Source organism: Anarrhichthys ocellatus, unplaced genomic scaffold, assembly GCF_004355925.1.
Source record: "Anarrhichthys ocellatus isolate YVR2014 unplaced genomic scaffold, GSC_Weel_1.0 scaffold40, whole genome shotgun sequence".
Lineage (NCBI taxonomy): Eukaryota > Metazoa > Chordata > Actinopteri > Perciformes > Anarhichadidae > Anarrhichthys > Anarrhichthys ocellatus.
Genome location: NW_022280070.1, coordinates 3,095,331 through 3,120,811, shown reverse-complemented (window position 1 = coordinate 3,120,811; position 25,481 = coordinate 3,095,331). Strand labels below are relative to the sequence as shown.

The 25,481-nt window shown below is 43.0% G+C and overlaps 1 protein-coding gene across 5 annotated transcripts; it reads right to left on the bottom strand.

Moving 5' to 3' along the window:
• Positions 1 to 747: 747 nt before the first annotated feature.
• brd4 (bromodomain containing 4) lies at positions 748 to 25,481 on the bottom strand. 5 transcript variants are annotated; one of them, XM_031867756.1, is made up of 19 exons: positions 25,393 to 25,481; positions 10,980 to 11,367; positions 10,668 to 10,805; positions 10,438 to 10,573; positions 9,998 to 10,341; positions 9,445 to 9,828; positions 9,229 to 9,357; positions 8,812 to 9,042; positions 8,488 to 8,717; positions 7,821 to 8,152; positions 7,615 to 7,710; positions 7,145 to 7,528; positions 6,042 to 6,896; positions 5,817 to 5,923; positions 5,571 to 5,721; positions 5,326 to 5,456; positions 5,035 to 5,240; positions 3,451 to 3,775; positions 748 to 3,320 (listed from the first exon to the last, which is right to left on the bottom strand). In XM_031867756.1, the coding sequence occupies exons 2-19, from the start codon at positions 11,208 to 11,210 to the stop codon at positions 3,252 to 3,254; spliced, it is 4,479 nt and encodes a 1,492-aa protein (XP_031723616.1). In that variant the 5' UTR covers positions 11,211 to 11,367; positions 25,393 to 25,481; the 3' UTR covers positions 748 to 3,251. The 5 variants fall into 5 exon arrangements, with proteins under 5 accessions (XP_031723616.1, XP_031723617.1, XP_031723611.1 ...); XM_031867757.1 differs by lacking the exon at positions 25,393 to 25,481 and adding an exon at positions 24,949 to 25,379; XM_031867751.1 differs by lacking the exon at positions 25,393 to 25,481 and adding an exon at positions 19,036 to 19,785.

Here is a 25,481-nt window from a genome sequence, read left to right as displayed (position 1 = left end):
AAACATGTTGTAATATAGTATGTCGAAAAAGATCATACATTTTATCAAAAATCAAGTCCCATATGGTCTAGCGGTCAGGATTCCTGGTTTTCACCCAGGCGATGGCCTAACTTTAAATCATGTTGCACCAAACTTTAAAACTAAAACTAGCTTTAAATTACAAAGATTAAAAAAGAAACATTAAAATTAAAGTACAGCATGTCATATTATTGTACATCTTGAAAATGTCATAAAAAGTCGTATCATAAAACAAGTCACAGTATAGTAACTCTTAAAAGGGTCATTAAAAAGTCATAGTATGTCGTAAAAATGTCATGAAATCTCAAAGTATAGTATAAAAAATGGCAGTTTTGTATGTCATATATAAAATTGACAAAAATGTAAAACTAAAGCATTCCTTAAAAAGTAATAGTATAGTATGTCATAAAAAGTAATAGTATAGCAGGCTTTCATAAAATTGTATAGTATTTCATAAAAAATGTCGAAAATCATAGTATAGTATGCTATTAAAAGTCACAACATAATATGCTAAAAATCAGACAAAAAAGCAACAGGTGTCAAAAGTGCAGAAGTTATTACCCCATTTGTCTGTGGCAATGGTGGCAATACTGTTTTGGAATTTAAGTGCAGTTGGCATGTCTAAAACAATGACTTTAAAGCTCCGTCTTGAGAATGCTGCTAAATGAGAATAGGTGAGCTATATACCAGTTCTAAGAGGCATTTCACAAAAAAACAAAAAAAAAAAAACAGAATTTAGTATATTTTTTTATTTTCTATAAAAGAGATGAGTTTATTCAATGATCATAACAGACTGAATCAGAGACCTCGATAGATCACTCACATACCAAACAATAAATCGAGGAAAATGTTTGAACAAAACTCCCAAAACAGAACAAATGTAACACAAAATAAAATACCTGAATAAAGCAAACTCTGGGCTGAGCTGCGGGTCAGCACATTCTCTGTAGAACTCATGGCACATTAACAGTTTCTGTGAAAAAGGAAAAACAGGCTAAAAAGGAATGAAGTTTTTTTTTTTTTTTACTCTTTCAAAACCAGTCTAACAATAAAAATTCTATATTTCATATATGGTGGACTTCATAGAAATTAAAAAGGTGACTTAAGCACTTAAACAAGTTCTCCTGAAGTACGGTTTATCTGTTTATTCTCAAATAGAATGCTTATCTGCAATCAGAGAAAATGACTCATGCACCACACACTTCAACAAAAAAAAAATTAACAGTAACAAAACACATACAGTCACACAGCCGTCCAAATTTACAGTCACACTCACAGACCAGACCAGACTCAAACGCTAGTGTGGCAACGCTGAAATATATCTACCTAAAATCTGCTGATTGAACAAAATGAGAAAGTTTTTCAGATGTGTACACTCAGAAGTCCAGCTAAAACTAAATTTAAAACCCGAATATTGACAACGGGTAAAATATAAAACGCTGTCCTTTCCTTCTTCTTTTTTTTTATTTTTATTTTTTATTTTTTTTACACAAACTCTTTCAAAAATCTCCCTCCCCGTTCAAATATTACACCACCCAATCCTGACCTGGCCCCTTTCTAAACCCCCTCGAAGTGTAATATAAGCCAACGAGAATTGCAATACAATACAGGCACTGGAGAAAAACACCATAACAGAGACAAGTGAAGAGGACGAGACGCATTCAGATTTCAACCCCCATCCCCGGTCCAAACAATGTTTCCAAGAACAGAATCATAACTCACATCAACTATTATCAAACGAGAACAAAGATAAATCAAAACCGTTATTTCAGAGTTTTCTGTTGCGAAACATTTGTTTGTCTTTTTTATTTTGTATTGTTGACAGTCTGTCATTTGAAGACAATTTGATGCAAAAACTAACTGGGAGCTCATTCCAGTCCCTTTGGCTATTTTTTATTTTATTTTACTAAACCTGATTCAAGTAACAGCTCCAGAAAGGTGTTAAGTGTTTGTCTCATTCCCCTGATCGTCCCCTTCCTGCCTCGAGCACTATCTGTTGACATTTGATCAAAACCTTTACGTAAGGTCAGAGTGCACACAGAGGGAACAGCAAGGGGGTCCTCATCTATTCGTTTCTGAACTGATCCGGTAGTGTGACTGTTGTGAACAGGCCAATGATATCAACATTATGTCTCAAAGTGTAATACAAAGAATGGTGCGACACTTGTAGTGAAATCATATTCCAACTAAAGCTCAGAAACGGCTGGACCTTTCCCATCGTCTGCAAACGTTCATGTTGTAAAAGAAAAATACAAGGCAGGATGAAAACATCAACTGATTCTGTATTTGATAAATACTTGTTGGAACTATGATAATGCATATATTCAGGTTTTTTGTTTTTTTTTGTCACTAGCTACCTACCATGATTTAGGACAAGTCATTTAGCATAAAATATAGTGAGTTGTTTGGCATAGACAGAGGTGGCGGAGTGTGATGTATGAAGGTTTAGACCGAAAGAGGAAAAAAAAGAAAGATCCAAAATAAACAGTTATTGTAGTATAAGAAAATACTTCTTTACAGTAGATACTAGATGATGAAAAAAGGTCTGCACGGCTCCTACTCCTGGTTGTAAATATCACTGGTTTGTCCTCGTGTGCAGGCCAAAGAACATAATTGTCTGCTTAGGAAAGAGGTGTAAGGCAAACTGTACCTTCTCTGCTGAGAAATATACATGATTTACAGTATGGAAGTTGTTGCCCACCCCCCCCACCCCTTTCATTTGTTCACTTACAACAATCAAAACAAAACAGAACATAAAAGACCAGTCTTCTTCACCACCTCAGATATCTGGCAGTTTCAAAACATCTCTGCACAGTCTGTCAGTACATTATCAGAGCATTTTCATAGTTATTGGGATGTCCTTACTCTTGCAATTCATTGTTGCGGCCACACACACACACTGTAAAAAGCAAGTGACAAAGGCAACTGTGCCAACCGGGGGTCCTCTTTCTCCTGTTAGATATATCAGGCAGACAATGCCAGATTCCGAGGATATGACATCCAAGACAGTGAGATTATCCCCATGCGTTGTGTGTGTTCAGTCCACAGGGACAAAGCGACCTGTGAGCGCCCGTCCAGCGCTTGTACTCCATCCAAGGGCCCGTCACATCTACATACAGTCCGTGTCCCTCTGTGGTGCGTGGTCGGCAAATCCCTCTTAAGAGGAAGTGAAGTATTTTCCTTTTTTTTTTCTTTTTCTTTTTTTTGCAGTTATGTTTGAGTTGCTCCTCTCCTCAAAACAGGTTCTCCTCAAAGATAGCCATTAAGTCACTTTGGAAATTCATGTCAATAGTTGCCGCCATCTGGAGAGAGAGAAAGAACAACTAAGCATTTCAATTACGTTCATTATTTCAGAGTGCATCTTCAAACTTCGGGAAAATTGCTCCTACAGCATGAAATGAGACAACAAAGGCTTAAAGACAAGTAACTCACCGCTTCTCGCCTCCTCCTTTCCTGCTCTCGGCGGCGTGCTAGCTCCCTCTGTTGGTCAAGTGGGTTCTGTGCGGCAGGCTGAGGCGGTGTTGGGGGTTGAGGAGGCTGCTGAATGGCAACTGGCTGGGGCTCCTGCTGCTGCTGCTGTTGTTGTTGTTGTTGTTGCTGCTGCTGCTGCTGCTGCTGCTGCTGCTGTTGTTGTTGTTGTTGTTGTTGTTGTTGTTGCTGTTGCGAAGGAGCTTGAATGTGTTGCTGCTCCAGACGCCTGCGTGGCTCCTCGTGCACCCTTCTGCTTGGCTCCATGATGTCCTCTTCATCTCGACCTCTGGAAAACATTTAAGCCAATAATTCCCATCAGGTGAAACCAAATACTTTTGACATTGCTGAAGGGGGTTCACGTTTGGTTTCATCCTGGATGTGTCACAGGGAGAATGGATCTGCTAAATATAAAACTACAAGGAGAGAAAACAAGATTTACAACATGCATAACGATTTAAATAGAGAGGTTTCAGTTAAAGGAAATGACAAGCGGGTTTGTAATCTTGGTGGATATTTGGGGCAAAATATCGAACACTTTTGAGCAGAGCTTTCTCTGGATTTGAGGCTCACTATTGTTCAATAGACCGTAGAACTGAGTTTTGCTTTATCCAGCTATAGTGAAAGTCTAAGGTGTGTCAAATACCGGCAATGGAATGCAGAATTCTTTTGCAGCCCTGCTTTAGACATGATGATTTTACTCAAGTATTAAAATCTTGCCATGTGCAAAACAGGTAAACATATGGTGGCCAATAACTCTCTTATTAACTTTATAATCTTCCATTTATGAAATAAAGGCTTAATATAAGCCTCAGCTTTTTGACCAAGTACTTTACATGAGGTTCATTACTGTGGGGTTTGATGATCAGTGTCCTATTAAAGAGCTTTGCTCTGTCAGATTCAGATGAAGCAGGGTATCAAGTGCCACTGTAAACATCTGATGGCTTGAAGAAGAGTAGATGCCCATAAGTAGGTTGAGGACTGACATCACGTCCCACCAACCGATGGATATAACCGATGATAATCTTTTCTGGTTCAAATGTTGACATCCAAAACATGTCCTTAGTTACACTCGATTCTCAGTGGCTGTGGTGGTCCTACAATATTGCCACTAGAGGGCATAACACATCACCTCATAGTACAACCTGCATTTTTGTCTTTAGGGTTATTATTGCGGCTGTGTTTTTAATGTTGACATCTGTACCTTGTTGATGTTGTTTGCATCAACGATAAAATATTTGACTTTTTAAGGCAGTTGAGGCTTTGCTCAATCTATAATTACGTGAACCCAACATAGACACAACTAATTCCGTCAGCCTCAGCTCAACTCACGATGGTGCGTGTTTAAATGATAGGTAAGCCCTTTCTGCCTGTAGAGGGTAACAAGGCCCCTCAGATGAGGGATTTAGATATTATATTTAGATTCGTGGACCAAATAAAGAACTTTAAGACAGGTGTAACTCCTCAAAACTCTACAAAGTCCCTCATGAGGTAAACATTGTGCCGCCCTATATATTTAGTCATTGGTCGTCTTCTGGACAAGCTTACCGTAGTTTGTCCTGCTCTCTGCGTAGTCTGTCTTTTTCCAACTGCTCGGCTTGGGCCTTCAGAGCTTTCTCCCTCTCCTCTTTCTCCCGGGCAGCGCGACGGAACTGCTCAAAACTGTCACTAGACGACTTCACTGCAGATGAGGGTGTAGATGTGGACTTTTGTGCCAGGCTGGCCCATGAGCCCATATTCTTCAGTTTCACATCCTGAGAAAACATTAAGTTGCAATCAAAAATCTTGCAAAATGCAAAAAAATATATATATTTTTTCTAAAGTGACTATTTCACCCACCTGTACCTTTTTGGGGGCAATGGGCACCTTGGACTCCTGCTTGAACTTATCCTTTTCTTGCAGAGAGGAGGGCAGTCCACTGGATTCGGAGGAGCGGATGACAGGTCGCAAGCTGTCCATGGACTTCACATCTGCTCAACACAATGACACACACACACACAGTCTCAATATCTTGTGTAGCTTCTTCTTCTCTGGCGTTTTAGCCGCAGAAAGCGAGAGAAAATACAAGAAGCCTTGGGACTCACTCTGTTGGCCGTGGCCTGGTTGAGAAGGCTTGTTATCGGGCTGTTTATGATGGTCTGGTCTCATGGCAGGGTTGAATGGCTCTCCTCTCATCGCTGGTGAGGGAGAAAGTTTCTCCTCCTTTAGTACACCATGGCTCCCAGGGCCCCTCTGCTGCATGACAAGCAAATGGAGTCAAAGTCAGACACAGGCATGTGGAGACATAATGTTAGCCCTGCACTTAAGGGTTTCTAAAAAGGGTTTCTCACCTTTTTGGGCTGCATGTTGTGAGGTGGGGACTGGTGAGAGACAGGTGGATACTGGGGAAGTTGTGGGGAATGCATCATGAGAGGCGATGGGTTATCTCTTATGTGACCTGTCAATAGAGGGGAGCGGCATACAACTTCAGCCTACGAAATGTATTTGTACAGCAACAATTTTTGCTTCTACCATCAGTTACACAATTAATGTTAGTCTCGTCTTCACAAACTAACCAGCGTTGTAGGGTTCAGCCTTGGTTGGGCGAGGGGAGGGCTGCTGCTGTTGCTGCTGCAGAATGATCTGCTGTGCTTTGTTGCTGGGCATGGATACCTTGTGTTGTGATCCCTGGGACTGACCAGCTAGTCCTGGACCCTGCTGATAGTTCAGTTGTTGCTGTTGGGGCTGCTTTTGCTGCGGCTGAGAATGCTGCATGTGGCGGGCCTGGAGTAGAGGCATCTGTTGGGCCGGGGCCTGATGTGATGGGGCGGGCTGAGGGGTCTGCAAAGGGAGCTGGGGAGGAGGCAGTGTGGTCTGAGAGGATAGTTGAGATTGTCCGTGGACAGACTGCAGGAGAGAGATCTGTCCTGGTTGTTGTTGTTGTTGTTGTTGTTGCTGCTGCTGCTGCTGCTGCTGCTGCTGCTGCTGACGAGCCTGCGGTTGGAGCGACTGCATGGACTGCTGGGGCTGACGGGCTTGCTGGAACTGCTGCAGGTATAATTGTACTTGGTTCATAGGCGTTGTAGACCCTGGCTCTTCATCATCCTCCAGCAGCATCTGGGGAGGCTGGGAAGACAGCAAGCCCTGGGGTGTGAGTGTTGGAGGGGACAAGGGTCGCTGGTGCAGGGGCTGAGGAGGGTGGAGGATCTGAGAGGAAAGCTGGTGCTGTGGTGGGGGTGGTGGTGCTGACTGGGGCTGGAGGTGCTGCTGCTGTGGCAGCTGCTGCTGCTGCTGCTGCGGCGGCTGCTGCGGCGGCTGCAGGGTTGGCTGCTGCTGAGGAGGTGCTGGTTGCTGCTGAGGGGGTTTGGGATGAAGAGGCGCTGCCTTGTGACTGGGTCGAGAAGGCTGCTGAGGCATGGAAATGTGCAAAGCTAAGGTTGCACAGTTCCAGGAAAGGAGGCAGAGACACAACAAATAATGAATACAACAAATGTTGTGCTTGTGATCCTGGACATGTTTCATTTAATATTCATTTTGCTAAACTAATTGGGGACTGTTTGACATTGTAAGAGCATTATTCTTGGGAGGGATTGCAGTTACACCTACAGAAACAATGAAAATCCAAGTAGTGATTAGTAGTGGAGCTATCAAAAGTGAAGCAGCCTGCACACAGCCTTACCTGGAGATGTGAGGACGGGATGTTGGTTGAGGAAGGGGTGGGTCTCAGGGGACACTGGCCCAGCAGAATGAGCGTTGAGGTGTGGCGGTGCGGGCGAGGAGTTGCCCGTGTGGTGGGTTAGATGCATGAGGGGCTGGCCGAAGGGTGGCAGGGAGTCAAAGCTAGTCTCCAGTAACTGGGAAGACTCCAGAGCAGCTACAGGGGGAGCAGGGAAGCCTGCAGGGGGTGGCTGAGACTGCTGCTTCATCTGACTGCTGGACTGAAGGCCTGCAATTTGGGAATGAAGCCCAATCTGAGCAGGGCCACTCTGAATGTGTACATGAGGATGGGTCTTTTTCCCCTCCTTCACAGAATGGCCCTTCTTCTTCTGATGCTTAATTATTCCTAAAAAAATAAATAAAGTGAAATTAAGATTAAGCACTTCCTCTTTCATTGTGGGCATTTGAATTGCCATATTTGCAGTAAGTCACCTGTCCCCTCAGCTTCGCTGTCTGTGCTGGAGCCACTGCTCTCTGAAGAGGATCCAGTCTTTTTGGAGGTAGCCATGGACTCCACAGGCTTCTCAACTGCAAACCAACAACTATGTGTTCATGGATTTCCAATGAGGCGTAAATAAACAAAAGAATTACAGACTCGGGTGAATAACTACCGTTGCTGGTTTTCTAGTGGGACTTACCGTGAACCTTTTTCTTCTTGCGGAGGCAGGAAGACACGTATCTCTCCAGCTCGCGCAGAGTGGAGGGTTTTAGCGTCTCAAAGTCAATCTCAATCTCATCAGGGTTTGAGTTTTTGAGTGAGGGCTCTCTGGACTGGATGATATGGACTACACGGCCAAGCTTGTCACCAGGAAGCTTGTTGATGTCCAAGCTTAGCTGCCTCTTCTCCTCGTACGTCATGGGCTTGCATTTTTCCCCCGTTGCTGATGACCCAGCGGCCCCCAGATCGTCTTCCAGGCCGGGTACAGGCAGCAGGTTGGAGGGATGATTGCTTTTCATCCCTTCCTTTTTACTAGAGGCAAAACACAAATGTGTAATTCATCAATATGTACTGACTACACTTTATCTAAACAGCAACTCTCTACAAACACAGCTTAAAAGGCTTCATAACTAAAAACAGACACATGTTGTGACACTACAGGTGAAGAATATATAACAAAGATCCCCTACCAATCATGAAACATTCTGCATTGTATCTCTCAACATACATACCAATCAATCATTCTTTTAATACCACAATCAACTGTTTAAGGATTATATCTATTTACAGGACACGCACTTCCTGTGTCCTCAGATGACCGAGCATCCACATGACATGAATACAGTTCATACAAGTGTATTACCCACCTAGGTTTCTTCTTGGGTACAACCTCTTTGTTGTTATTGTTACTAGTCTTTGTCTTCTTAGAGAGCTGCGGAACAGGTATAGCATCCTGGATCTCATCGACAAGGCTAGACATGCCTCCTTTCTTCTTATGCTTTTCTTTTTTCTTCTCCTTCTTCTCCTTCTCCTTTCTCTTTGGTTTGCTGGCTTGTGGTTGGGACAAGGCAGCCAGCTGCTCATGGACAGCCTTCAACTGCATCAAGAGAAGAAGACCAGTTCTCAACAACATTGTAACGAGAATTGGACAATGGATTTGCTGCCATCTTGAATCTACTCTGGTCACTGACCTGATCCTGGAGCTCTGCCAACCTCTGGGCTCTTTCCTCTTCAGAGTCATCGGTTGAAGACTCGGACTCAGAGGACGAATCACTGGAGCTGTCTGTAGATGAAGCAACGTGGGCCAGAGGAGGCTGGGGCTTAACAGGGGCAGGATGGTGAAGTGTAGGAGCTGGGGCAGAAACTAGAGGCTTGCTCTCAGGTTCATCTGGCATCTTGGCAAAGCGCATCTCAAAGACATCCTATAAAATGAAAAGAAACAAACGAGCTAAGCAAAGCATACGTGTACATTTTTAGGAAGAGAGTCAAAACACCACAAGAACAAACAATTGGAAGATGTGATGGACTGGGCATATACAAACATGGACAAACAAATGTATACACACACATGCCGTGGCAACATTGCCTGCATGATAGCCAATATTTACCTGTAGCTTGCGAGCCATAGCTACCACCTCGTGGTCTGGTGGATTGTATTTGTAGCAGTTGGAAAACATTAATCGCACATCAGCAGCAAACTCCTGGGGTTCCCGGTATTGCCTGTTCTCGAGCTTGGCCTATTAAACACATCAAGGATATGTATTAACCTGCCATGTCACGAACCCTCTCTGTTCAGCTGAAAATATATGACATCTTCAACACACCTTGATGGAACTGAGGTCCATTGGATATTTGATGATATCGTGATAGTCGTGTAGTCCCAGTGCATCCACATCGACAGGTTTGTAAAATGGCCAGGCATAACCAGCATGCTTCTTGGACAACATATCCCTAACCAGACTAGCACAGTAACCCAGCTGATCCTGTGGTTTGGGGCTATGACCTCCACTTGGTCCACTCAGTCCCATCACCATGCCTATGTGATGCTGGGAGTCTGGTGCGTCCTTCTTTATCAGTTTTGTAGGCCGGGTGCTCTCTCGCCTGGGTAGTGTCTTCCCAGATTTGGACTCTGCTGGTGAAGACTCACTCAGTTGATCATTTGCTGTGGGCGTTGTAGTGTCAGCTTTCCTTTTCTGGCTCTTTCTTTGCTAGATAGACGTGAATACAAAGAGAGCAGAGAAATGGTGTAAAAGAACAACAAAAACAAGTGATTAGAATGAGTTGACAAAACTTAACTAAACCCGTCTAAAGCCCCGAGCATTGTCAAAAACGTGCCCACTTTCCCAAGCATATTTCCTTGTGTCTATCAAAACTCACTTTGGTCATGGTTATAGGGTTCTGCAGCATGGGGGCAGTGCTCTGGATGGATGCTGGGGGAAGGGAGGTCTGAGCAGGGGGAGGCACAGAAGTCATGATGGGACCTTGAGGAGCACAGTCCGATTGGCCCAGGGAGTAGGGAGCTCCAAGCTGTGGCGCGTGGCTAGGTAACATTGGGGGCATGTGGGACGGCAGGACCTGCATCAAAGGCTGGGGAGGTAGTGAAGGCGGGCCCTGCACTGGTCCTCTGGTCTGCTGCGGTGGTGCTGAGAGATTTGACAGACCACGTGTTTGAGGAGTCGTGGACGATGAATCAATGATGGCCCCTGGTTTCAAGTTCAGACCTTGAGGGGAGAAGAAGAAGACACCTGGATAAATATCATGTCTCACAGAGGTCAGCCCAAAGAGGAAAACATAGTGTAAAGCGGTAAGTGACATACCTCCTTCCCTTCGGCCACGGCCACGGCCCTTCCCCATCATGACAACAATCTCAGTTTCTTCCTCAGGCATTTCTGTGACCCTTTGGAGGAAAGCCTTCTCGAGAGATTCAGCCATTAAGACTATGTCGTCTCCAGGCTGCAGGGGGAGACAAATACGCTTAGCCAAAGTAGAGGCATTTCAGAATCTTTGGCACTTCATGTTAACAACGGCTCCAGTCTTACAACGTTACCTTGTTGTATATGTAGCAGTTGGTGAACATCGTGTTGAAGTCTTGGATACATTCTTGGGCATTCCAGTAGTAACTGTTCTCAAGCCTTTTCTTGATTGTTCCCATGTCCATGGGAGTTTTGATTATTGTGTAGTAGTCCTGAAAAAAAGTTGCATAGCGGTAGGTTAACACTACACATACAGAAACGTAGAGGGAATAACCATAAATCATCGCAGGTCAAACTGTGAGAAGCATATTGATGTACAGCCTAATGCGTTTACAGTTTTGAGGTACGTGGCATCATGCACACAGAGGGACAAAGCTAGCACTCACCGGCAGGTTAAGTTTGATCGCGTCCACTGGTATATGAAAGGGCCAGGCAAACTGGTGCTTCCACAGGCCCTTGACCACCGCCTTCAGCAGGTACTGCAGCTGATTGGTCTGGCGCTTTGGCCTGTCGGGATTGATGTACTCTGGGGGTGGGGGATTGCCCATTTGCTGGGCCTGCCCCTGGCTGCTGCTGCTGCTGCCCGACATCTGTGCTGCATCCAGGCCGTCCCCCATTCTGACAGGGTTGGGCTCAGGCCCCAGAGCTGGAGCTTGAGCTGGAGCTGCAGGGGCAGGGGTAGTGGTGTTGGCAGGACACCAGTTCAGTCTTGGCCCCGGCACAGACTCCACTGACAGAGCACCACTGATCCCATTGCACTCCTCGCTGGACTCTCTGGAGAATGTAAAAAAAAAAAAAAAAAAAGCACAGTCATTAGCGTCTTTATAAACAGCCTTCAATACAATTTATCGTTATTTTGTTAGTAACACAGTCATTAACAAAGTTTTATTTGAATCATTAATCAGCGCATTGTTAGGTGGACTTCTGATATCGAGCTTATTGTAATTGGATTGCAAAAGGCAGCGGCATACTAGTCTTATTACTCTACATTGAATGTTTTGTTTTTTCCTTCCATTGGAGCAGCTGTATTGGGTAGCACCAATGGATGTATAAAGAGAACTGGATACAGTGTTGAAGGTGGCGCCCCTATTTATTCCTATGAAAGCTGCTCAAACAGAAAAAAAATTGACTTCCAAGTATAAAATTACCCGGATCTTCCAGCAATCTTCTGCATTTTACAACTTCTAGGACCTGATGCTTTCAGGGTATTCAAGTGTTCATACTCAGAAGTTGATTTACCTCATAAAAAATATTGGCTGATTTACAGACATTTCTTTCCTAATGTCATGACAGTCATAGGCTTGATTTTGCCTCAGTTACTAAACTCCCACATTACAAGTAGAAAATCACAGTCGATGCTATGGCCATTGGAAATGACATTTCTAATAGGCTGGTTGCGAAATGAAAAGTCCTGCAAATATAGCTCTGGTCAACAGTTAAAAAACTATAGTAAATCAGTGAACACGGTATTAGGCTTGTGGATAGTATATAGACAATTGAAGTTTTTTTTCCCACGCCAATATTAAGGCGATTTTAACCAACTCACTATCAAAACTAAGATGTTATAAAACAATCTCTACACTCTGTGCTCTACGGTGCATTTAGAGATGTTTCTGGTAGAGTGGCATGTCCACAAGCTGAGCCCTGTTACTCAGCACAAGTACATTTTAAATCCTTAATTACAAACTAGTTTTCCGTCTCTTTTTCGTGGATCCGACAACCCGCATTCTTCGTTCTCCATATGCTCCATTTCTGCTTGTTCTACTCATGCTTGGCACCACGATGCGGCCCTCTACAGATGGCGCGCAAGCTACAAAGCTACTTTGTTGCGGTATTCTCTGAAACGCCAGAGGGCGGACAAACAAAATGTACTCTGATGAAGCAAAAAGACAACCAGTGTTACCGGCAAAACGGCATAAATCAACCTACACAATGCTAAGGAGGAATTGTAATCAACTGTAACTTCATACCACATAATCATGGAATAACTGATTGCCTTTACACAAGACCTGTAAAGAAAGAAGTTGATAATAAATGCATTGTGGTGCGAGCCTCACTACGAGTATAAACCAAGCTTAAGAGTAGTTAACGTTATGGTTAGGGCTCTTTCCAATGTCATTTTCTGCACGTTTTCAAATGAAGCTTTGAATGTCAGTTTTCATATTTTATGACTTTATCACCCTGAACAATGGATAAAATAGGTTATTGTGGTTAATGATGTAAGTTATGGTGCTGTTAGATTGCTGCTAGACCGCCTCGTTAGTACTGGTGCGTGCAGGGGAGACAGTTTAGGAAGCACCAACAAATGTGGATTGAAGCAGAATATTTCACGAGACAAAAGCACGTTGTGCGACAGACAATTAAAGAGACAAGAAACGGGTGCAATAAAGGAAGAGAAGATGGACTACTGCATGCAACGTTTCTGTAAGATATTCATTATTATAATAATTTGAATGTTAACGTTTTGAATAATGCTTCGAAGCTTTAAAATATTCGGTGCAGCCCTAGTCGTGGATATGATTTGGATTGTGATATTAAAGATAAGATAATAATGTTAAAAGTACACGATGCTGTGGCACACAGACCTCCTCATAGTGCTCATCATCATTTCTTATCTATTTAGCATAACAATAAACTACAAGCACTGAACACCCACAAAAGGTTCAACCACCAGCCTTTAGTTATGACTTTATATATAAAAGTTGATGTCCTCCTACCGACACATTAATTACTTTACGAGAACAAATTCTCTGTATTCAGAAGAGCTCAGAGGTTTGGCTCTTGCATGTGCTTTCAGTAGATCTTTGTCTTCCTACACTGTCTAAGGACCTGGGAGTGTTTGGGGATGTGGGTGGGGGGTGAGGGGGGGGTTAGCGTCATCTGGCAGCTGGGAGACTGTGTGTTCCACTACGCAACGCTCAGTCCAACATCATGTCCTCTCCAGGGCAGTCAGAGACATCTCATTCAAGATACACACAAGGCTGTTAAGACAACAAGGCCAAACAATAAACTAGAAAACTTGACTAAAAATAGATAAAGCACTGATCATACGGTATTCACGCCTCTATTAGAAACAAAATGCCCCCCCCAGTCTTGCAGACTTAAAACCAACCCCCACAACAGGGCCTTAGAGATGTATACACACACACACACACACCACAGTATAGATCTGCGACGAATCTCATTCTTGATGAGTCACTTTCGGAGAAGAGGGAAGCAGTTTGCACACCACATGATCACAGCCTTGGTCTCCCCGAGGCACTCGAACACAGTGGAGAATCTGACTAACTGACCAATATGTTGAATGACAACATGTTAAAGAAAGAAAGAACAAAACAAAAGAAGACATTTTAACACAGATGGAACTTTTGTGGCTGGAGGCAAGACAAACCTCACAAATAAATAAGCACAGAACTTGTCTCGGCCAAGGCACGAATGTGCAAAACTTTAAAGCCGAGGAAATTCTGACCAATACCACCAGCAACTTTCAGCCTAAACAGCCATTTGTTGTAGAGAAAACCACTGACAGCGTCCACACATCACATCTGTGGGCTAACAGCAGGTATTCCAACCACATCTAACATATGAGAAGAAGAAAAGACATTTCTGACTCACTCAGTTTCAATATCTATCAAATGATCCCGGTGTGGCGAAATTAATAATAAGTAAATGGCAATAAATGGTGACACGCCGAGTCACAGTACATGCTTTCAATCAGCTGTACCATCACATGGTTGGGTTGTGACCATTGGTAGAACAGGCACAAACACAGCCCATAGAGAGCAGTGCAAACATATTTTTAGTGGGATTTTCCTAAGCGATCAAGTGTATTGGGATGTTGCAGGTCCTCTTATTTCTGGTACCTGGTGTTAGTCAACACAAGCTGTTACCAGAGCACAATTAATAGCTTTCTGACACGACAAGGCTATTGCATTGGATTGCACAGGTGTTCGTGATATTGCGTCTACCTCAACATCTTCAGGGGAGTTAGCAGGAAGGTAACCTCCTCTCATTGCTAACATGACAAGCTTAGATAGTATATTACTTTTTTAAAATTACTTTTGCCTTTTTTAGTAGATAGTACCGCCTAACCCTGAATACACAACCTCCCAGACCCTCAACCAACATCACAATACACACACACAGACTAACAAACTAAGAACATAAACACATACTTCTCCACTTGTATATTTTTGTATGTAAATATATCAATACTGATCAATAATGTGGATGTAATGACTAAGTGGGCAGAGGCAAATAATAGAACAACTAAAACAGCGATAGGTTGATAAAATGACACCACTTTACTGTAATGGAGCCTTTAAAAACCACAACATGAGCCTGGTACAGCTGGCCTCCAGCGCTGCATTGAGTTCAAGTCTCATCTTAGAAATACTGCCAGATGGTCCTTAATAGCTCATTAACATGAGCGATAAGCACTCTCACAGCCACAGTCATTGACATTAGAGCACTGCAACGACGACAAGTGTAAACACACTTTGGGAAAGCTCGGATCCAAATCAACTCATCAAGTTTAATAATAAGTAAATGGCAATAAATGGTGACAGGCCGAGTCACAGTACATGTTTTCAATCAGCTGTACCATCACATGGTTGGGTTGTGACCATTGGTAGAACAGGCACAAACACAGCCCATAGAGAGCAGTGCAAACATAYTTTTAGTGGGATTTTCCTAAGCGATCAAGTGTATTGGGATGTTGCAAGTCCTCTTATTTCTGGTACCTGCATGTTCAGGGTTGCACACGTTTTGTTTCACTTTCACGCACAGAAAGTCGATTTGTGAAAAATAGTGAGGGACAAGACCATCCCGCACTGCCCGTCATGAAAATGGAGACAGGTTTTAGCGATCAGCTTACACACGTAATTCAACTTGTATCATGTTACTATAGTAATACATTCTTAATGACTTGAGCCTACTATGTTCACCTAACAAATACCAGTTTTGTGAGACAAACTAAAGGGAAATGCCTTTCAGTGTGTCTCACAAAATATGCAAAGAGGTTTTCATTCACCTTTAAAACACTCTCCACCAATACAGTAGGTTTACGGCCTACTCTATTCTTGTCTGTCAAATGTAGTTACTGCAGTTTGTCAAGGAATGGCCTCTTGCATCATGTCGCAATGTTATTTAAGGACAGTCTGTTGCAGGCATAAATATAATTTAGGGCCTTTAACCCAAACAATCCCAGAGAGGAACAAGCCTCATTGTTAGGAACAAACTGCACAGCTCAACATTTCTTTGATGAAGTTCTTCTGTGTCTCAAGGAAACATTGAGGATTATGCCAAATGATTATGTGGTTTGCAGATTTGGGAGATTATTGTGGCAGTGGTTTGGTTTGTGATGAGTTGGGTCTTTTGCACCTGACAAGCCAGAAACAACAAACATGAACACGGTTGAAGTAACTGTTCTTTCAACAGATGTTGAAATAATATTGTCAAAGGGAACCTGCTGAGCCTGTTCTAGTTCCCTTTGTGTTCCCGTAAGTAACCCTAATACACTTACTACAAACAAAAGTAAAGTTTTAATTTTGTTTGTCTCCCTCTGTCTGAATTTTTATTAGCAACTATTCTGTCTTTTTTGATGACTCGTTTAGTCTGTAAAATGTCAGAAATCCATGTATTTTCTGTTAATTAATTGATTAGCTAGAAATTCCAAGTAAATGCAAGACAACCACCAGGCAACAGTTCCTTGTGTAAGAGCAATGTTGGCATGCAAGACTAATCAAGTCTACAGAAGCCCCCCAACAGGGGTCAATCAACAGGTCCACTTCCTGTTGCAGCACGTCCTCCATGGCTCTCAGCTCTGGAATACCAGTTGATCTTTGACCTGGACATAGATCACTGACGACTGCTGTGGAATGTTTTCTGGGGAGGAAGTGGCTCTGAATACGGGGGGGATTCACATGTCACACCAGGAAAGCCTGGTCCTGTGTACAGCCTCTCAGTGACTGTCCTACTTGGAAAGCAGAGGAAAAACATAACAACAAGATGTCTACATCCCCAAACTATAAATCATTCATGTAGGGGGGGATTGCAGACAAAAATGTAGGCCTGCAGACTCCACCTGAGGTCCTCACTAAGTGTCAGAATGATGGCCTGTGTTTTTCCTGAAAGTAAAAGGACTAAATAATTAATAAGACCACAGTGACAAGGACTAGAACAATCTCTGCATATTCACCGGCCTTTTCCTCTTTCATAAAACCCCCTTCAACACTTCTCAGGGAGCTCCTCTATCTGCCACTACACGTCAACATATTGATTCCATTGATGCTCTTCTTTACTGGCCTCTTTGCACTCATGTCTTAAGTGTTTCCATTTTGGTTAGTAGATGACAAATGTGAGAGTATTTCTGTTTTGTGAACTCAACCGAGTTCATCCAGTCCGAATGTAAATAATGGACAGTTTGTCCTGATATACACCGATGAGGTGAATACAGGCTATGGCCAATAACCCTACCTAAAAATGTAGGTCGATAACAAAGACAAAGGAGATGTACAAAAATAAAAGATATAAGATAATCCCTAGACAATGTTAAATGATGACGGATTGATCCCTTATTTCAGTGATCTAGGATTCATTGTCAAGTATCCCCTGGACATCAGTTACCAGTGTTTTCAGCACATAGAGCACAATGACGTGAACCTGCGATGAGGGCACATGGTCTCCATGTGACAAGAGCATCGAGGTAAAAGGTCGCGTTTTACTTTGTAGTGCTATCGTCAGCCTGTAGTCTTCTGACTTATGTACAAAAGAAATAAGGTGCATGTGAGAGATAAAAAGAAACAGCACTAAACGGCTGGAATCATTGATTCTCAAGGCTTTATAGTTAGTAGGAGCCGTCTTTCACCTGCTGCCTCTGGCCATTTAGGGTCAACTAGAGCCAACAGAACAGGCCACACAAAAATTGGTCAGCCAAAGACCCCCCAACCAAATGGCACCTGAAGGGCAACTGTTGTACTCCCCAATAAAGCTGGTACGCAGCCAAGAATTGTATTTTATCCTTATTTTTCTAACTTGAGAATAATGACAGCCAGAGCAGGAGCAGCCCTTTTATATGTGATTTGTTTTATAACCAAAATAAGACTGCGTTAATTGAATTTATTATTCAAATATACAAACACGTGTGCTGCTATAAGCAACTGTGTAAATAAAGCTTTAAAGAAGGCAACGTAAATGGATTTATTTATACAAGCTTTCAATGTTTTTTACTCATAGTTATGTGTCTGTTAGGAAAAGATTACGCTAAAACTCTGCACACCTAATTAATTAAGGCTGTCACGGTGAACTTTCTTACTTTCTATATTCAAAAATAATTGATGCATCTACCGAGTACCAATATATTACAATCAGCCGAGTAACAGTAGTACCGGCAATGTTATGACTCAATCTAAATATGCTAATGCTATCTTAAGTGCCATTATACACAACTGTAGAGAAATAATAGACGAATAATAAGCTCTACACATTTCTCAAAATTGTACAGTGTGAGGCCGAGTACTGGCAAAGTAGTAAGAATTATACACCGATAATATCCACGGCATTAGGGATGTAACTATTCTACCTTTGTCCACCTTGTATCATGTGCCATCGGTTGCTTCCTTGTGAGTACCTCTGAAACTTTGCTTCAAGAAAAACAAATTCCCCACTTCTTGGCATGTGTAGTGTATTTTTATTCTCGTTGATTCCAACGCCTACTTTTGGCAGCCTACCAATTGAATAGTAACCAGCCATGGCCTGTGTGACTTAAGTGTGTTACAGACAAACTGCAGTTAAACACAAAAACAAATATGGACAGCTTTGTTTACATTTGTCTTTATGGGTGTTCATCAACACAATGTTGTAAATCTCAATACGTTCCTCTAGTATTGATCATAAGCACTTCCTGAATGAGTCAGTGCATGAGCACAAGGGACTCGAATAGACTAACTATGAGTCAGGCCCACCATAAACAGGAAAAGGCAAGAATCATGCCAGCCCTTTCAGGTTTAACTTCCAGCTGGTTGGGATGAGTAAGCCAAACCCTGCCAAGAATCAGGAGACATTTGTACAACTGCCACACGCACGCACACACACAACCCCCTTCTTCCTCTGAACTAACCCTTCCTCCACCACCCCCTCCCTCTCTCACCAGGGGGTAGGTTCATGGCTTCTGGCTGAAATCTGGATAACAATACCAATCTCAACACTACAAATGTAAACTGGATAGTCGTGCTGGGCCATGTAGAACTGGGAGATAGTGCTAACCACATGATAGTCCCAAGAGCCATTACTCAAGGCTGTCTTTGATTCAACCTCGTCAGTTTTTCAACCATGTATTTCAAATGATCATATTATTTTTAATGTATGGTTGTAAAATCTTTAGTGCCTCTGTTAAATGTCTGAAAACTTTGTGGGGGAGTCAACCTCGCCAGATAACGTTACCTTTTCACAGAGACTGAATGTGCAATTTTTTCCAGAAGGGCGTCCAGTTTTTGAAAATCCAGCAAATCGTTTGACTTGGCATGCATCTTGTAATCCATTTATGAACTCCGCTAAACAGAAACCAAAAAAACGGGCAAGAAGAATTACACAGAAGTTTGTTTTTTTCCCCTCTTTCTCTTATCCAAAACACAGGAGGGATTTATTTTTCAGGCTCCAGTACGTATCCTGAAATCCCACAGAGCACAATGAGTAATCCTTAGTGTAGTCCAAGCGAAGTTTGAGGACGGCTTGTTCCACACAAAAAAAAGGCCCCGGCCTGGAAACAGTGGGTTCAGGCGGGGAGGAAAGGAAGCCTCCAGCCGGCCGGCTGTGTTAGCTGTGTGAACCGGTCCTCTCTCTACCCCATCCCCCTCTCAGCAGCACAACAGCCCAGTTGCCACAGGCTCTCCGCTCCATTGTGTGTCCTCTCCAGGGCCCCCCCAACTTAAATGGACACAAACTGAAAGCAAGACGGAGAGGGGAAGGCGAGAGACGGGAGAGAGGGCTCCGGTAAGATCCAGGAGGAGCGCTTTATTCCTCTTGCTCTAGCTCTCACCCTCTCTCTCAAGCAAGAGGCAAGACCAGCATGCAGTTGCTCAACAGTAAAAATGGCTCTGCTGCTTCCTCATTCAGCCCACTCACCCCTCCCTCCCTCCCACGCGCTTGCTCATTCCACCCCTCCCCGCTTTCCCATCAATAGCTTTAGGTGCTGGCTCTCTCTCTCTCTCTTGCTCACACTCTTACACCTTTAACACCCCACCCCCTTCCTGTCTTTTCCTCAGTCCATTTCATCATGCCCCCCCCCCCCCCCCCCCCCCCCCCTTGCGAGTTATTCTGTCCCCCCCCCCCCCCCTCCTTATCTGCACAACACCCTCTCTTGATATAGATGTGGGAGATAATTCCTTTTAGGTTCAATACTACGAGTGACCCCTTTTCATATTGTCGTTTTGATACATTTACTAATTAATAATAATAATAACCATTTATTTCGGCCCTTATTGACCAATGCCATTCATATAGTGGCTGGACTACTCAAATACATATATTGGTCTACATCAACAATATGAACTCTGCTGTCCCAGAAACACGAGCATCTCTAAATCACATTTAATTCAAGCAGAGAGACCTTGGTCAGGGTTACCAAAATGACCACTTAACCAGCAAGGCCAAATCTATTGGAAAGCCATTATTGCAGCACTGCAATAAACATATTAAAATTACACAAAGTGGAACAATTAGATTTTTTAAGAGTACATCTCTTGTAGCCACTTTGCCCATAAAGCAAGCAACCACAAAGCTACATAGAAATAAAAAAACTCAATAAATAATTAGTATGTGCACGACGCCACCAACAACTTACACAACAGAGGCTGCATCTTGTAGAAAGACTGCATGTGAACTCATGTGAATGATCTGAATTCAGGACGTAACGTAGAGCGGTGGTCAAACTGTGGACGTGAAAGAAAACTGAAGTGATCAGATCATGTGACCAGAGCACCCTCCTGTATTGATGTTCAGGACATCCCACTGACCACGTACAGACCTCTTTTTTTTTTTTTTTCAATCCGATCTTATCAAAAGATATGACGATAAGTCACAAAAGTAAAAAGTTCTTAGCAGCTAAATACCAAGTAACTATTTTTGGATACACATAATATTGCATTTGAGTATCCACCACAGTATATCAAACTAGCCCCATTAAATGTCTGCATACATACTACCAGAGGCAAGTTGAATCAGAGTGAGATGTCAAAAACCTAAGAGATCAGGCAAGTATAGATCTACCAAGTACAAAGTAGAGTCAATTTAGGTGACTTGTGAGTGCAATGCACAATGCTGGGTTTCCCCCAAAAAATAAAGTAGCTCATCTGTGCAGCCAGACACTGACAACGTCCACACAGACCTACTTCTCTGTCCACGCGCCATATGCACAATTCCCAAAGACAATACAGCAGCTGCGAAAGCGACAAAGCTCCAACCTACAGCAATTCAGAAGAGGCCAAACCGATGGCCCCGTCACTGGAAGGGTGTGGGGGGGGGGGGTCGTATTCAGACACAGGGGAGGGAGGGATGATAGCAAGAGCAAGGGGAGAAAAGGGTTGCATTTAGACTGGGGGGTTGGGTCAGATGAAGAGGCAGAAGTGCACACAGAGATGAGACTCTGCGAGAAAGTCTGAGGCACTTCCATTAATCATCAGAGCGCCGGAGAAGCTGAAGTCTGCAGGGACACAGAGTGGAGAAAACAGGCAATCTGCCAACTTGACATGGTGTAGCACGCGCTTATGTATTCAGTTTTGTGAGGGAAAAAACAATAGAAAGGAGATGGGTGGAGAAAGAGGTACTTAGTAGCAATAATAACAAAAGCCTTTTAGTCATTTGAGAATTAACGAATAATGCTTCTGTAGTTCTGAAAGAAAGCTTGAACCGTGCTAGAGACTAAAAGTCAGAATAGCTCTGCCTGTATTATTTCACCGTTATCTTTTAAACAGTCTGTTTTGAGTCCTCAGCTTTATTTTAGTGCCATACGGCACTAATTCACTGGAGTACCTCTTGAAGCAACTTATTAGCATATGCATTTTAGAAGCGATTAAATATATAACTTTCATCAGGGGCTTGTCCTACCATAGTGGCCTAGGCTGCACTATAGTCGAAAATTACGACACGATTTTGGCCTCCGATAATTAAATGAACACTATCGCCTGCGAAATTGACGTTTAAAATGCATGCCGCACTCATAGAAAACTCAGCTGCACACCGAATCAAGCGCTGCCTAACCCAACTACCAGCCACCTGCTGACGGTTGACATGTTTTTGGCTTCACTTTTGGGGAGCCGCCATGCCGCTGCTCGCAGCCTACAGCTGCAGTCTACGAGAAACTTTCCTGAATGTTACGGCGGCAGTCCAGAGAAGAAGAGTAATAAACTGTATATATTACATGTTTGGACCGTTTGCTCTCAGAGAGCAGGCGCATCTGCCCGTTGGATTCAACTCTTTGTTTAAAATGTAGCCTACATAACTTAGGGTGGGGCTATTCCTTCATTTTTAATACCACAATATCAAAGAAAAGAAAAAAAAAAAGCAGTGTCAGTTTTTTCCAATATCGTGCGGCTCTAATTTGTACATAAGCAGGACCTTTAATTTAAGTGGCTAAATACTGCTGCCACCATCCACAGCAGTACTTTGCTTCCGTGCCCGTACTACTGTCCTTTAACCTACTGGGAATAATCTCCCAAATCTGCAGCTCCCATTGGATTTACAGAACTTTATAGACTGTTTCAGCTCATTCAAACCTTACAGTTTTCATTTACCGTCACTACTTTAACAGCGTCGTTTTTGGCAGCTGTTTTCATCGAAAATAATCATATTTCTGCTCAGCTTCAAATGGCAAAAAGACAGAGTTAGAAAACACCTGGAGAAAATAATTGAGCAATTAGCAACAAAAGCACCAGGTAGTACCCTCAGGAGTTGGGAGACACCAAAAACAGAGCTATAAGAGAGTGAGTATTTAGGACTTCGGAGTAATACTCAATACATTTATTCAGCCAATGTCTAAACCCACAAGACCTTCCCTCTTATAAAATGTAAATAAAACAAACACTTCTGAGTGAAGTTTATAAAGCATAAAGAACACAGACATCCGTCAGTATCAGTCATTCCTCCTGACTTCTGTCCTCCCGGTTGCTTTGTAGTTTACAAAAAATAAGCTTTTGGCCGATCGTGCTTGCTGTGCTTGTGTAAACATAGTGGCCGATGTTCACAGATGTTTTTGATAAAGTATTGGCTTTTTAATCGCAACTATTTGATTGCATGTACAGTAACAAGTGTAGTTGCCGTCAACACGAGTATCCTTCACGTCACCTGGTTCACTTCCCCACAGCGGCCTCTCTGCTCGCGCTTAGATTGTGCGTTTGTGTCTATGTGTGTAGTTGGAGGAGCTCAGCCCGACGCTCTTTGTCATCAAAACATTAAAAGGTACTATTAAAACACCACCAACATCGGGGCTTATCAATACGCCGGTAACTTTGCAAGGGTTGTGCCGATATACAATGATCTTGGCGATCTGCGACGTTTGCGAGTGATTGTGCGTGTTAACAGAACAGTGTGACATGAGAGGGTGTTTGACGGAGGTTTGTGAGTAGAGATATATGTCGGGTACGACTGGATCGTGTCAATGTCCACTCCAACTAAAGCTCGAGAAAATATTGGCGACAATTTGTACAATTTCAACACAACTTTATTCAAAGCAAGCCCCCCAGTATTGCATTTTGTTCTAACCAACATAGGATGTTTATATTGAGTATTGCATTTAAATTGTGAATCAACTGCTGAAAATGACATGGGTGACAGACAAGCCAACAACCAGTGATTGTTGTTAGATTGGCTGATTCTAATGACGTTAGCTTTGTTCAGTATGGACATTGACGGTTCTAAAAATGAAATAAATAAAACGATTGATCATCAAAAAATGAAAAGTTGTGAATACTGTCTATTGCTTTCCGAACATGCCACAATATGACAAAGACGCACTGTTTTCATGCGGCTGAAGAGAGAAAACTAAAATTCTGTGTTCTGCAATATTGACGCATTTGTAGTAGACTTCATGACACTACTGCCAATGACTCAAAAGTGATAAACAAAGCATTTATGACAGATTTAGTTCCCTGACCACACACTACCGTCTCATTCAGAGGTCATTCACAACTAGGCCATGGATGGTGTTACCATGGCAACTAAACCAGGGAGAAGAAAACCCCAAAAAAGGAATTAAAAAAAAACAAGAAGAAGAAATGTATGTTCTTTAGTGTAGGACATAGTGTCCAAACTCACAGACAGAAATAAGACCTAAGCAGCACACATGCATGTCATCCTGACACCCTGAACTGTTTTAGGAAGTTTCAATGGTTTTAAATGTAAAACCAACAATCATGATGTACTGGTATTTTAAAGTATGTCATTACAAGCTCAGCTCTGTGAAGCCTAACCAGTAGTATCTACAAGCACTTTAAGTCAGTTATTATTTAAAAAAACGTATGATGCAGTTACTCAATTTCAACTTAATTTGCGGTAATGTTATTAATATCTCAACCATCTGAGCTTTTCTTTTTGATTAACTGCATTCCTGGTAACTGCCCTTTAACCCAGTTGGTCCTCTTGTATTTACACAAAGGTTGATAACATTTGTTTTATACCTTATCAGTGACAAGTTAATCACAAAACTGACCTATGGCTTTGACTCGTTACCAACAAAGTCTTAATAATAGACTGCCAACATGTTTAAGGATGATGGCAAATAAAAAAAAAAAAAGGTATACGATAGGTTTACAGTGGCACTAAAGCTTTAAACTGATTTAGTGTTTTTGGACCTTTAGGCAAAGAAGCCTACCCAAACAAGCACGTGACTGTAGGTGGGCTACTGTCCTGTTATAAGATCGAGCCATATGCTGTCACACAAGCATTAAAAACAACACGAAAAACATGTCACACGCCTGTGAGGGACAGTTAGTTAAGTAACGGGCCTCTGCATGAGTAATCTGTTTAGACATACCGGTCAGCTTTATGTCTGTAATATCCCCCCAATAGTAGTCTTATGAACACCACAGACACAACCACGTCCATGTGGGATGGATATCATTACCACATTTGGTGAATAAAAAGGATACAATTGCAAAGTAATGACTGTTGGCGAGCGATCTTCGCGGAGAAGCCAAGATCCTAACGTTAGGCCACAGGGCACAGATTACTGCCCGGGTTTCGTAATGGACGTCAGTGAGTGTGAATAGCGGAGCTGAAAGCGCACGAAGACACCCACGTATCGTCTCATGATCATCACAGCGAGCTTTGGAAGATCAACATTACAGTTATATTACGTGTTACCTGCTCTATTGACTGCATTCTCGTCAAATAGCCTCGGTCTGAGTGTGCGCCATCATCGCCGTCTCCCACAACACAAGACAGTCGACGAGCGAACTAGCACTAGATGATACACAGTGATCGTAGCACCCTTAGTCGGTCTATTCACAGCGTATTCGTGGTCAGCGGTGTGTGAGACAGACACGGGGTGTCAGATAGACACACAATGTAGAAGCGGTTATTGTGTCTTTTGATAAGGCAACTGCCCAACTAGCTTTAGCTAGCAAGCTAGCTAGCCAGAACAGGCCCGCCGTGCAAGTGAACGGTCTCACTGAGGCGCCGGGGCATCAGCGCTCCCTCTCAAGCCTTTTACACCGCTTTTAACCGTGTCTTCTGGCCGTTTACCCGTTCGGCTTTACTGAGACAACATGACTTGGCAGATATAATGTTTGAAACAACGGCGTTTACCTGGGGGTTTATCAGGTTGCCAGGGCGCGCGGGATCTTTCTCTCCGAGGATCCTGAACACCTCTCGTTGTCGATGACGTCACGCGTCGG

Bases quoted from the DNA above. Each gene is read 5' to 3' on its own strand.
- brd4 (XM_031867751.1), bottom strand. From the start codon at position 19,133: ATGGATTACAAGATGCATGCCAAGTCAAACGATTTGCTGGATTTTCAA. The intron at 9,358-9,444 runs GTGTGTTGAAGA...TGTGTTTAATAG, and splicing joins TGGACCTCAGTTCCATCAAG to GCCAAGCTCGAGAACAGGCA. The intron at 6,897-7,144 runs GTAAGGCTGTGT...GTGCAACCTTAG, and splicing joins TCCCGTCCTCACATCTCCAG to CTTTGCACATTTCCATGCCT.